Source organism: Heteronotia binoei, chromosome 16 (assembly GCF_032191835.1).
Source record: "Heteronotia binoei isolate CCM8104 ecotype False Entrance Well chromosome 16, APGP_CSIRO_Hbin_v1, whole genome shotgun sequence".
Classification (NCBI taxonomy): domain Eukaryota; kingdom Metazoa; phylum Chordata; class Lepidosauria; order Squamata; family Gekkonidae; genus Heteronotia; species Heteronotia binoei.
The window spans coordinates 43,553,935-43,566,636 of record NC_083238.1 but is presented as its reverse complement, the minus strand read 5'-3'; the positions used below and the strand labels follow the sequence as shown (position 1 = coordinate 43,566,636).

General features: G+C 48.2%; 1 protein-coding gene across 1 annotated transcript in view; it reads right to left on the bottom strand.

Annotated features, from left to right (window-relative positions):
• The window catches only part of PLEKHM3 (pleckstrin homology domain containing M3), a 121,642-nt gene that overhangs the window by 87,766 nt on the left and 21,174 nt on the right, over window positions 1-12,702 (bottom strand). Inside the window, exons 2-3 of the mRNA XM_060257239.1 lie at window positions 11,365-12,233; window positions 1,420-2,346 (exon numbers count right to left, since the gene is read on the bottom strand). Coding sequence (XP_060113222.1) covers window positions 1,420-2,346; window positions 11,365-11,962 — 1,525 coding nt within the window. The 5' untranslated portion in view covers window positions 11,963-12,233. The remainder of the gene's footprint in view (window positions 1-1,419; window positions 2,347-11,364; window positions 12,234-12,702) is intronic.

Below are 12,702 nucleotides of genomic sequence, written 5' to 3'. Positions count from 1 at the left end.
TGTACAAGCTCAACAGATGCTCTCCATGCTGATTATCGTGTTATTGTTCCTTGTAGCGATTATGATGCGAATAATGGCACAGAAATGTTGTACTATAAGGTGATATAAACATTTTATTATAGTGCTACATAGTTGGAAATACGGCCTTGTATTTGCTCTTTACAACTGTGGATTCTTTGGTTTGTGCGTGTTTCGTAATTGACAGGAGGTTCCGGAATGGTTCTCATCTTGAACCCAGCTGATTTGTCTTGAAAGCTATAAACTCGAGGCCTGAAGCAATGGAAATGAGGTTCCGTTTAAACAGCCTGAAAACCAAGGAAGATATTGATACATCTTGGAATATCTGGAACGAGAGTCTGTGAAGGCTGAATGAACTTTGTCTTTTGCCCCTTCATTGGAAAAGTTTGGACGTTAGAGCTATTTTGCATTATGAATGAAAGCTATTGGGAGGGACACAGGAGATGTGATGCACTGAAGGATGTATTTTGTTATAAAACTTGATGAATACTATTAATGACTTCTGCAAACATTTGTGAATTCTGGTACTGAACAGAGTTATGTATGAACGAAATCTAGGAAAAAACTGAGATATTTGTATGATATTTTGAGACTTGGCGGATTTCAAATTGCATAGACTAGACCAAGGATGGCCAAACCATGGCTCTTTCACACATATTGAGTGGCTCTCAAACCCCCACCGCCCCATCAGCCAGCTTGGAGAAGGCCTTTCTCTCTTTAAATCACTTCTCCGAGCCAAGCTAGCCAGCTTCTTGGGAGCTAGTGGGCCACAGCAAGTCCAGCCATGTTTGTGTCTTGTGGCTCTCAAACATCTGACTTTATTCTATGTGGCTCTTAAATTAAGGAGGTTTGACCCCATACCCTGGTCTAGACCAAGGATGGCCAAACAGTGGCTCGGGAGCCACATGCGGCTCTCAAAGCCCTCACCGCCCTGTCAGCCAGCTTGGAGAAAGCATTTGTCTCTATAAATCACTTTTCCAAGCCATTTAGAGTTGCTTTCTTTCTACCTCTCCTCCCTATCATCTATCTATCAATCATCAATCAATCATCTATCAATCATCAATCAATCTATCTATCTATCAATCATCTACCTACCTACCTACCTATCTCCCTCCCAGCTCTCAAACACATAGTGCTTATTCTACATGGCTCTTATGTTAAGCAGGCTTGGCAACCTCTGGTCTAGACACTAAGACTCCTTCAGTTTCTGGTTGAAAAGGATCTTGGCACAGGCATTCACGAACCAGATCAGTACAAGCCAAAGACAGGAAAGCATAAGAACATAAGGGAAGCCACGTTGGATTGGGCCAATGGCCCATCTAGTTCCAAACTCTGCATAACACAGTGACCAAAACCCAGGAGAAAAAAAAATCAGCAGAGCTCTTCTACATCTTTGCTTACCGGCACATTTGAAACCCTGGGCCGTCAGCCCTCTTTCCAAAGACAAGGTGGTGAGGATGCTCAGAAAGCTGGTGGTGACCGACTGGCGCTTGATCCTCCGCAACTCCTTCCCCCGAGACGGGTCTTGGGCTTTGTTTCGGAGAGTCACTTGCAGGTCGGGGCCCAAGCTTTTAGCCGCATTGGCGCTGCACTTCAAGGCCTCCATCCATTCCTGAGCCCTTTGGCGGGTTTCCGCCCGCAGCCGGAGCACGTCTTGAGGAAAGATCACCTGAAAGCAGGAGTCGCAGTCGTCCAGGACGTCAGTCTGGACCGAGAGGCACGTGTCGATGTTGTAGCTCAGCAGAGGGTCCTCGTCGAGCCCGCCGGGCTGAAAAGCCATCAGGAAAGAGGGGCTGAGCACAAAATGGAACGTCTTCCAGTTATTCTGGAGCGTCAGTCTGTAAAGGGTCCCGGACTTGAGAACGGTTTGGTAGTCTTTGACGCTCGGGGCTGCAGACGTCGTTTGGAAGGCCTCGGGAGGTTCCTTCCACGTGCCGCGATTCTGAGCGAGGCTGCACTGCACATTGTCCAGCTTCTGCGAGTTCTCCGCCTCCCCTGGGGGCCGCAGGAAAGATGGGACCGAAGAGCGCACGGCTTCCCAAAGCTTCTGCCCCCAATCCAAGGCTTCCCACGGCGACTCCGCCTTGAGCTGGAGGTGCGAGTTGTCGAAGAGGACGGCGTCGACCACCTGGGCTTCCACGTTGATGCTTTGGAAATGCAGAAGCAGGTAGACGGTGGGGGGAGTTTGGTTGCCACTTCTGTCCAGCTGATACAGGTACAGTTTGCAGGGAGAGAGCTTCGCGTAACAGGCCTGCCAATAGCCATCATGGTGGTTCTTAACTTCCAGGTAGCCTTTCTTCAGGATATTTGAGAATGTGGGCTTATGTTCTGAAAGAGAAATGCAAACGAAACATCAGTGCTTTCAAGTTCTGTCTACAAGCTCAGTCAGGGCAACGAACTGGTATTCGCACCAGTTTCACCACAAAGAGGCAGGAATGGGTTTTGTGGGAGCACAGGAGTCAAACTGCTGGAGATTGATACAATATGAGTTGAAGGGGTGTGAGGGTGAATGATTGCCTAAGAACGGGGGTGGCCAAACTTGCTTAATCTAAGAGCCACATAGAATAAATGTTAGATTTCTGAGAGTCGCAAGATCCGGCGGCTTGGAGAATGCATTTAAAGTTAAAGTTGCTTTCTTTCCATCTCTGCCCTCCCTCTCCCCATCTTCCTTCCTTCCTTCCTTCCTGTCTGGTGTAGTGGTTAAGTGCATGGACTCTCATCTGGGAGAACTGGGTTTGATTCCTCACTTCTCCACTTGCACCTGCTGGAATGGCCTTGTGTTATCCATAGCTCTGGCAGAGGTTGTCCTTGAAAGGGCAGCTGCTGTGAGAGCCCTCTCAGCCCCACCCACCTCACAGGATGTCTGTTGTGGGAGAAGATATAGGAGATTGTAAGCCGCTCTGAGTCTCTGATTCAGAGAAAAGGGCGGGATATAAATCTTCAGTCTTCTTCTCCCTCCCTCCCTCAAACATCTGATGTTCATGTCTTGCAACTCTCAAACATCTGACTTTATTTTATGTGGCTTTTATGTTAAATAAGTTTGCCACCCCTGTTATAGCCAATGAAGTATAACTATAATTTACATTCTGATGACTACTGGTGCAATAACTAATTACCTTGAGATTTTGGGAAGAACAAGGCAAAGCCCAGAATTCCCCACACCTCAGTGCAGTGGAGAAGCAAAAAACAAAAATTCTTCCCAACAGTGAAATTGGGGAGGGGGATGGGGGGGTGGTCTGTGGAAATAACCTGCAACTACACAAAACTTCAGTGAGAACCCTCCTGCCCCCTGCTAGCTCTGACTGCCACCACGGGGTGGGGGGAAAGGTCACAGGAGGAGTTAGGGGACAATTAATTAGGGTTGCCATGCCGGGGGGGGGGGCAGAGTGTAGGGTTGCCAGATCCAGGTTGAGAAACTCCTGGAGATTGGGAGTGGATCCTGAAGAGAACAGGGACTTCAATGGGGTACGATGCCATACAGCATCCATTTTCTCTGGGCAACTGATCTCTATAGTCTGCTGATAAAATGTAATTCCGGGAGATCCCCAGGTCATCACCTGGAGGCTGGCATCCCTACAATTGATATCAAAGCGATGCCATGACATAACTTCTGGCAAAATCCAGAAGTGAAAGGATAGGCAGTGCTCTATAGCTGCCTAGAACTGTATAAGTAAACCACTGGATTACTGGCAAATGCTAGCACATTTCCCCAACGTGATGTTACTTTTGGGTCACCGCAGAATTGACATCACCAATGAGGGTGATCCCAGCTCTGGCTGGAAACCCCACCTGCAACAGAACTGATTTTGCAAGTGTACAGACTTGACCTGTAGGTAGATTAGACAGACAGACAGGTAGATAGGTAGGTAGGTAGGTAGATCAGACATACAAGTAGATAGATAGGTAGGCAGGTAGATCAGACAGACAGACGGACAGGTAGATAGGTAGGTAGGTAGATTGGACAGACAGACAAATGATAGATCTATACTCTGTCCGTTTGTCTGTCCTGTCCGTCTGTCCTGTCTGTCCTTCAGTGCAAATGCCAATTGTCAAATGTCAAGGGCTGAGAGTAAAGCAATACAGAATGAATAAAGATTGCTTTTGAAATGAAATAAGCTTCGGCTGGGATAAAGCATGGAAGTGAAACAGGAAAATTAAATTGATTAATCCTGTCGCATGTATGATTAATCTGCTGTAAATAATAAACGCATAAGGCTGAAGAGGAAGAACACAAAAAAAAATTGTCTGTGGAAAAGTTACATGTAGATTCGGTGCAATCCACACTTTTCTAAAGCTTATGGCTTCCTTAAATAAATTGGAGTTTGTTTGTTGACACAGTTCAAGTGGGCTTTATTGCGGAAAGATATTTGAAGGCTGATTTATACACGGAACCTTTTGGGGTTTTTTTCCTTCACTCCATTTTCCCGTGGGACTTTTTGGGTTGATTAGCTTTCATGTGGGGTCTGGATATCTCCTCAAAATTATAACTGATCTCCAGACCACAAGGATCAGCTCCCCTGGAGAAAATGGCTGCTCTGGAGGGCAGACTCTATGGCATTATAACCCGCTGAGGTCCCTCCCCTCCCCAAACCCTGCCCTCTTCGGGCTCCACTCCCCAAATCTCCAGGAATTTTCCACCCCAGATCTGACAATTCCACTTTGCTTTGAATTACAAGGGGTAACAATTTTTTTTTGGTCACACCTATAATCAGAACAAGCCAAGAACTACTGAGAGCAGAATGGCCAAAACGTCATATTTAGCATGACTATTTTTTAGCAGATTTGTCTTTTCCGAGTAAATTGATTGCAACCAACATGGCATTTATTTATTTAGTTTTAAATCTGAAATAGCCAAACCAACAAACTTCTTATCGCCTTCTGCACACCAATAGCGGCGTATGCCTTGCAGAAAGGTTAAAAAAAGAAAATATAATTCAGACAAGTTGCAGAAGGGTGGGGGAGGGGGGTAATTAAATTCAACCTAAATGCAAAAAAGAGAGAAGTGCTGGGAGATGGATGAATAAAAAGAGTGGAAGGAGGGCGGCGGAATTATTTGCTTCCCATCTCTGGCCCCGATATTAATTAGGATTTCTGTGCCAGCTCAGAAAGCCATTAATTTCCTTTAAGGCCACACTAATCCCTTTGTAGTGCAGATAATGGGTACATATTCGACTGCCATCTTCCCTCCCTGCTAATCCAATAAACGGAACAGCATGGCTGCTGCAGCCCAGACTGCAACTTGGCTTGGGCCTTCTCCTTTCTGTCAAGCGCAGATGACACTTCAAGTTTCTCCCACATTCATAAGTGGTCCCTCCCCCCAGCTGCTGCCCTCCCCCCTCCCTCCCGCCACTAAAGAGGTTCGGCCTGGCTTTTGTCGAATGACAGAAAAGGCCTCCCTCCCTTCGCCTTCGCTCACAGCCCGGCATTCTCTCTGCCTTCCCTTCTCCACAGCTCCGGTGGAACTGGTTTCATCCGCTCCCACTTCAAATTGGGACAATACAAGTGGGCCCAGCTTGACTGAAATTCAGAAATGGCAGGGCCAGATTAACAATTAGGCCAACTAGGCACTGGCCTATGGGCCCCCACACCTTTAGAGGCTCTGGGCCGGCTCCCCCCCTCAGTTTTCCCCCTTCTTGCAGCCCTCCCAGCCTGCATGCGCAGCCAGCGACTGAGCTGCTCTTTGCCCGACTTGCCTGGTGTGGCTGCTGCCTCTCTCTGCCTCTCTCTGCTGCCTCTCTCTGCCTCTCCCCTGCAGTTTTGTCAAAGAGGCTTTAGAGAAGGTGCCTGCAGGCTGCAGTGGGGGCTACAGGCAGTGGGGCGGGCGCTCCGACTCAGAGATAATTTGCAAGGGGGCCCAGGGACGGCCCCGCCACTAGGCAAACTAGGCGGTTGCCTAGGGTGCTGGTCTTCTGGGGGTACCGAAGTGGGCGTCTCCATGTGATTTGGTGACATTATCAGGGGGTGGGGGTGGCACACCAGAGGTTAGCCTTGCCTAGGGTGCCAGACAATCTAGGGTCAGCCCTGAAGGGGCCCCCGAGATTTTGACTGCCTAGGGGCCTCCATAGGGTTTAATCCATGGGCATGTTCTCCGGGGATGGCTGGCGCAGGGAGGCTGAGTCAAAACCGTTAACACCCGCCCCTCCACCCTGGCCAGCCGCTGCCCGGTCTAGCTGACCCCCCTCCCGGCTCGGCCCCCTCACCGGCCCGAGGTACCACGACTGCTACATAATAACCTCCACCTTCCCACTGAGTGCTTTCTGGGCCACCTTTCCTGTTTGCTTTCGCCGAACACGGAAATTAAATCAAGCAAATCGCAGCCCATCACAGAAAATGGGAGATAATCACAGTAAATAGCCTATGTCTGGGGTAGCCTCTTCTTTCTTTAAAAGTAATTTCTCGAGATAGGGGGACCAAAAGAAGAAACAGAAGGCAGGGGTGTGTGTGTGTGTGTGGAATAAAAACACCAGCTGAAAACGGCTCCGGGTTTCTTATTCAAAAGATTACACCCCCTTGCGTTGTTTGTATTATGTCTAATCATAATGTGTTGTGCACGCGCTCCCTATATTTTGAAGACAGGTGATTGGAGGAGGGGGATAACATTTTTCTCTTTGGGGTGCCCAGTGAGAAATTTTTTCCTCCCTGGTGCAGACAGAGAAGAAATCAGAAAGCAGTCAAAACAAAGCCAGAGACATTTACAGGATTTGCTCACTAATTGTGTTTGTGTCCTCGACTGGAAATGATGCGAAAATATAAGATAGGCCCTGCTGGATCTAGTCAAAGCTCCATCCAGTCCAAGATTCGGTTTCCTACTGTAGCCAGCCAGATGTCTCAGAGGAACATGGAGGAAAGGCACAGAGCAGTTTGTATCCAGTGCACCTTTGAAAAGAACAAGAGTCCAGTAGCACCTTAAAGACTAACAGGGAAGGAATTCTAGCAGGAACTCCTTTGCATATTAGGCCACACACCCCCCCCCCGATGTAGCCAACCCTCCAAGCGCTTACAAGGCTCTTTTTTGTAAGCTCTTGGGGGATTGGCTACATCAGAGGGGGGTGGCCTAATATGCAAAGGAGCTCCTGCTAGAATTCCACCCCTGAAGACTAATATATCCATCGGGGTATGCGCTTTTCTGAGTCACTGCTCACTTCTTTGGTATCTGAAGAAACGAGCAATGATTCAGGAAAGCCCCTATCCTACCACAAATTTAAGGTGTTACTGGACTCTTACTCTTTTCTACTGCCACAGACAAACATAACTACCCATTAGAACAAGTAGGAGTCAAGTGGCATCTTTAAGACCAACAAAGTTTATTCAGTATGTCAGCCTTCGTATGCGTGCATACCGTACTTCTTCAGACGAGGGGACAGGATACAATGCACATGTCAGAAGAAGTATGCATGCATACGAAAGCTTACATTCTGGATAAAACTTTGTTGCTCTTAAAGGTGCTGCTTGACTCCTATTTTGTTCTACTGCTTCAAACCAACACAGCGACCCATTTTAATCCATCTCTGAATACCAGTTAATGAAGGTCCAATGACCTTCTCATCACGCGTGTCCTCCAGAACATGACAATCAGAGGTTCCCTGCCTTTGAATATGCACATCTCACTGAGATTTCATGGCTCATGGCTGCTTGGTGTAGTGGTTAAGTGTGCGGACTCTTATCTGGGAGAACCGGGTTTGATTCCCCACTCCTCCACTTGCAGCTGCTGGAATGGCCTTGGGTCAGCCATAGCTCTGGCAGAGGTTGTCCTTGAAAGGGCAGCTGCTGGGAGAGCCCTCTCCAGCCCCACTCGCCTCACAGGGTGTCTGTTGTGGGGGAGGAAGGTAAAGGAGATTGTGAGCCGCTCTGAGATTCGGAGTGGAGGGCAGGATATAAATCCAATATCTTCTTCTTCTGCTGCTGCTGCTCAGACCAACCCTCCAGGGAAGCGTCCAGTTCTCTTTCAAAGTTCCTCCTCCTCTGCAGTCCTTGAACTCTTCCTTCGTTCCATATTCATAAGTGCCAAAAAGCCACTAGCCGGTTTACTGCTAGCCGGACAATGAGCCAGGGTGATTACAGAAGCGGAGACGGCACTAGGATTTTCACTGCACCTTCAAGGTGTGCCCTGTAGACAGGGGTTACTACTGAACATAAAATAATGGTTAGGGCCAGCCGACCAGTCGCATGAACACATGAAACTGCTTTATACTTAATCAGACCCTTCGTCCATAAAAGTCAGTATTGTCTACTTCAGGGATGGCCAAACATGCTTAACATAAGAGCCACACAGAATAAACATCAGATGTGGGAGGGAGGGAGGGGAAAGGAGGAAGGGAGGGAGGGGGCAGGAAGGAAGTTATGAAGGAGAGAGGGAGGGAGGGGGAAAGGAGGGGAGGGGGAGGGAGGAGGGAGGGAGAAGGAAGGAGGGAAGGAAAATAGATGGGGAAGAGGGAGGGAAATAGATGAAGGAGAGGGAAGGAGGGGTGGAGGGAAAGCAACTTTAAGTTTAAACACCTTCTCCAAGCTGGTCAATTGGACAGTGGGGGCTTCAAGAGCCACACACTATGTGTGAAAGGGTCACATGTGGCTCCCAAGCCACAGCTGGCCATCCCTGGTCTGATCAGACTGGCAGTGACTCTTCAGGATCTCAGGCAGAGGTCTTTCACATCACCCACCATCAGATCTTTTAACTGGAGATGCCAGAGATTGAACCAGGGACCTTCTGCATGCAAAGCAGATGCTCTGCCACTGAGCCACGGTGCCTCGCTTAAGAAATAGGGCTGCCAACTTTCGGGTAGCCTCTGAAGATCTCCCATTATTATCACTGATCTCCAACCAACCAAGATCGGTTCCCCCGAAGAAAATGGCGGCTTTGGAGGGAGGACTCTATGGCATCATAGCCTGCTGAGGTACCTCGCCTCCTGAATCTACTACCCATTAACTTCATTGGATGCTCTTTAGTATTTTGGGAGAGGAAGGAAAGTTCTCTCTGTCCAGTCTCTCTGTCCTACACATAATTGCATAGCCCTCTTATCAAGTCCCCCTTTAATTGCCTCTCTTCTAACGGAGAAGTCCCTTCCACCTTTCCTCATTGGGGAAGGTGCTCCAACCCCCTAATAATCTTGGTTTCCCTCTCCTGTACTTTTTCCAGCTCTGCAGGGCCCTTTTTGGGATACGGTGACCAGAACAGTGCATAGTATTCCAAATGAGGCCCCACCAAAGATCTATAGTGGAGCGTTATAATAGTGGATGTTTTATTTTCAGTCTCTTTCCTAATAATTCCCAATATAGGTAAAATTGCCAGGTTCAACTCAGGAAATATCTCAGGATTCTGGAGCCAGGAGCAAGGTCGTGACAAGCACGATTGAACTCGAAAGGGAGTTTTGGCCATCGCGTTTAAAGGGATCGTGCTCCTTTTAAAATGCCTTGCCTCCACTGGAAATAATGGAGGAGGGGGCACCTTCTTTTGGAGCTCACAGAATTGGACCCCCTGGTCCAATCTTTTTGAAACTCGGAGGGTCTTTTGAGGAGGGGCACCAGAGGCTATGCTGAAAAGCTGCTGCCTCTAAAATGCACCCACCCGAGCCCCAGATACCCGTGGATTGGTTCTCCATTATATCCTATGGGGATTAGTCTCCATAGGGTATAATGGAGGGCTCAGCAGACATTTCCTGCCCCCTCCCCTGCTTGTCTTTTTCACTGCTGCAGCACACTGGATTGACCTTTTCATTAAGCTATCCATTACAACCCCAAGGTCTCTTCCCCCCTAAGTCTTGGCACATTGCAACTCCATTAGCTTATACTTGACGCTGGGTTTTTTTGTTCCAATGCGCATCTTTTTACGAACACTGAACTTCATCGGACACACTGCTGCCCACTCACCCTACTTATAGAGATCCTCCTGCAGCCCTTCCTGGTCTCCCTTGCTTTTCACCATGCTGGATAATTCTGTGCTATCTGCAAATGGTTCACCCTCAGTTTTAAGATCATTTATAAGCAAATTAAATAACACCCTCAAGCAGGCTTTGTTCCTGGATGGGCCTAACAGGGGTGGAATTCTAGCAGGAGCTCCTTTGCATATTAGGCCACACACCCCTGATGTAGCCAATCCTCCAAGAGCTTACAAAAAAGAGCCTTGTAAGCTCTTGGAGGATTGGCTACATCAGAAGTGTGTGGCCTAACATGCAAAGGACCCCTGGGCTTAAGAATTCTATCTTTGATCCCAATTTCTACTAATTTGCCTGGATCAGATGGTAGACTAATGAGCCTATAATTTCCGGGTTCCCCTCTGGATCCCTTTTTAGAAAGGGGTATAACATTTGCTAAGAGCCCTGTGGCGCAGAGTGGTAAAGCTGCAGTGCTGCAGTCTGAACTCTCTGCTCACGACCTAAGTTCAATCCTGGCGGAAGCTGGTTTCAGGTAGCCAGCTCAGGTTGACTCAGCCTCCCATCCTTCCGAGGTCAGTAAAATGAGTACCCAGCTTGTGGGGGAAAGTGTAGATGACTGGGGAAGGCAATGGCAAGCCACCCCGTAAAAAGTCTGCCGTGAAAACATTGTGAAAGCAACGTCACCCCAGAGTTGGAAACGAGTGGTGCTTGCACAGTGGACTACCTTTACCTTTTTATAACATTTGGAACTCTCCAGTGCTTGGGTGCAGGGACTGATTTTAACAAGTTACTTATAATGGTTAGTAGGTCAGCAGTTCATATCTTAGTTCCCTAAGAACTTTTGGGTGTATGCCAACAGGACATGGCAACTTACTGGTTTATAATTTCCCCAACAAATGCAGAACTTCATCTCTCATCACCTCAACTTGACTGGGTCTACCAAGGACAATGCTGTCTATTTGGATATTTCAAGGGCTGAGGTAGGGGGTCTTTCACATCACCGCCTGCCTGGCCCTTTTAACTGGAGATGCCGGGGATCGAACCTGGGACTTTCTGCGTGCAAAGCAGGGGATCCACCACTGAGTTACGGCCCTGCCCCACTCCAGTTCTCCTGACTATTTTGACCTTTTCTTTTCAAAGAAGATAAACAGCAAACAGAAAAATCCAAGCGGGTAGCCGTGTTGGTTTGAAGCAGTAGAACAAAGTAGGAGTCAAGTCTAACCTTTAAGACCAATAAAGTTTTGTTCAGAATGTAAGCTTTCATGTGCTCTAAGCACACTTCATCAGACGAAGACTGCCTACCAGCTATATGTAGCTCTGCTCACCGTACCTGATTCCTCATCTGATGAAGTGCGCTTAGAGCACACGAAAGCTTACATTCTGAATAAAACTTGGTTGGTCTTAAAGGTGCAACTTGGCTCCCACTTTGTTCTACAGTAAACAGAGAAGATAGTTGCAGCGAGGCATGAACGCTTACCAGTGTTCCCTTGAAGGTCCTCTCCTTTTTGGAATCCATTTGGCATGAATGAAAGCTTGGGATTTCTGTTGCTCTGATTGGACGACTGCTGCAGAGGGGCACCATTTAGGACCACCCCCCAGTCTACGTGGCTGATATCTGAGCGCGACCGGTTGTGGCCCGGCTTGAAGGCCGTTTCCTCGCTCTGCACTAGGATGTCGTTCACGGAATGGGGCCGATCCCTCCTCCTCTGCCCGATATTGAAGATGTTAAATGTCGAGTCCTCCCTCTGCTCCATCCAGGAGAGGTTGTCGGGGACGGTTCCCCTCTGGACCGCAAAAGGCTCTTTGGCGGGAAACGCCGCCTCCACCTTGGCTTCCAGGAGCCCATTTTTGCAGCGTTCCCAAACGAGGCCGTTCTTCTCCAAAGAAGCGATGTTCCTCAAGTCTCCGCAGGCGGTGATCTTGTTAAACGTTTCGTGCCCGACGAGTTCAGGGACCTCTTGGATCCCGTAAACCTTGGCTGGCTGCACATTCTCCAGCTTAGCATCGAAGGTGCTGAAGAAGTCTTCAGTGACCTCCAAGGCTGGGCTGATATCATCGACTTCTAAAGCCTCCATTTTATTTGCAGGTCAGAAGAATCAGAACTTGTGGGGGGATAAAGTATTTTGCCGAGTCACAGGGAAGTAATCAACTGCAGGCAAAGGGAACAACTCAACTAGAAGAGGCTCTGCCATCTGATTTTAAGAGACCGAGTCAACTTCTGTTGGGAAACGCAACCCTGAAAAACCGCTTCTCTCGTTTACCATTCTGAACACTAAGCCTCTAACAAAGGTCAGGGGGTGAGGGCACAGCTGTTCAGCAGAAACGATCCACAGAATCTGGATTTCCCTGCAAAAAAAGCACAGCACAAAATTGGATTAGTGAAGCTAGGCTTTTGTTTAGCGGTTATGACACAGGAACGGGATCTGGGTTCAAACCCTGCTGTGGAAGCTCCCTGGGTGACCTTGTGCTAGCCTTTCACAAACAGGGGACCAGGGAGGGTCTTCTACTGGCTGCCACTACTCTGGTAAGGGTCTATCTGGGAGGGTCCAGAGAACCTACCTGACCCCGTCTTCCTTCTCAGCAAGCACCCTTTATCTGTGACCAAAGAGGCATGCAGACCCAGGCAGTGTAACAATACGTTTATTGTAAATGCTCAAGAATAAACAAGTGAGTTTGTAAACTTTTTAGAGCAATAGTGAACATGAAAAACAGTAAAGGTGGCATAAAGAAACATAAAAAGCCCTGACGCAACTAACTATACGTTCCCTTCCTCTAATTCCGACTCACCACTCTTTAAATGAAGGAACCCTCCTAG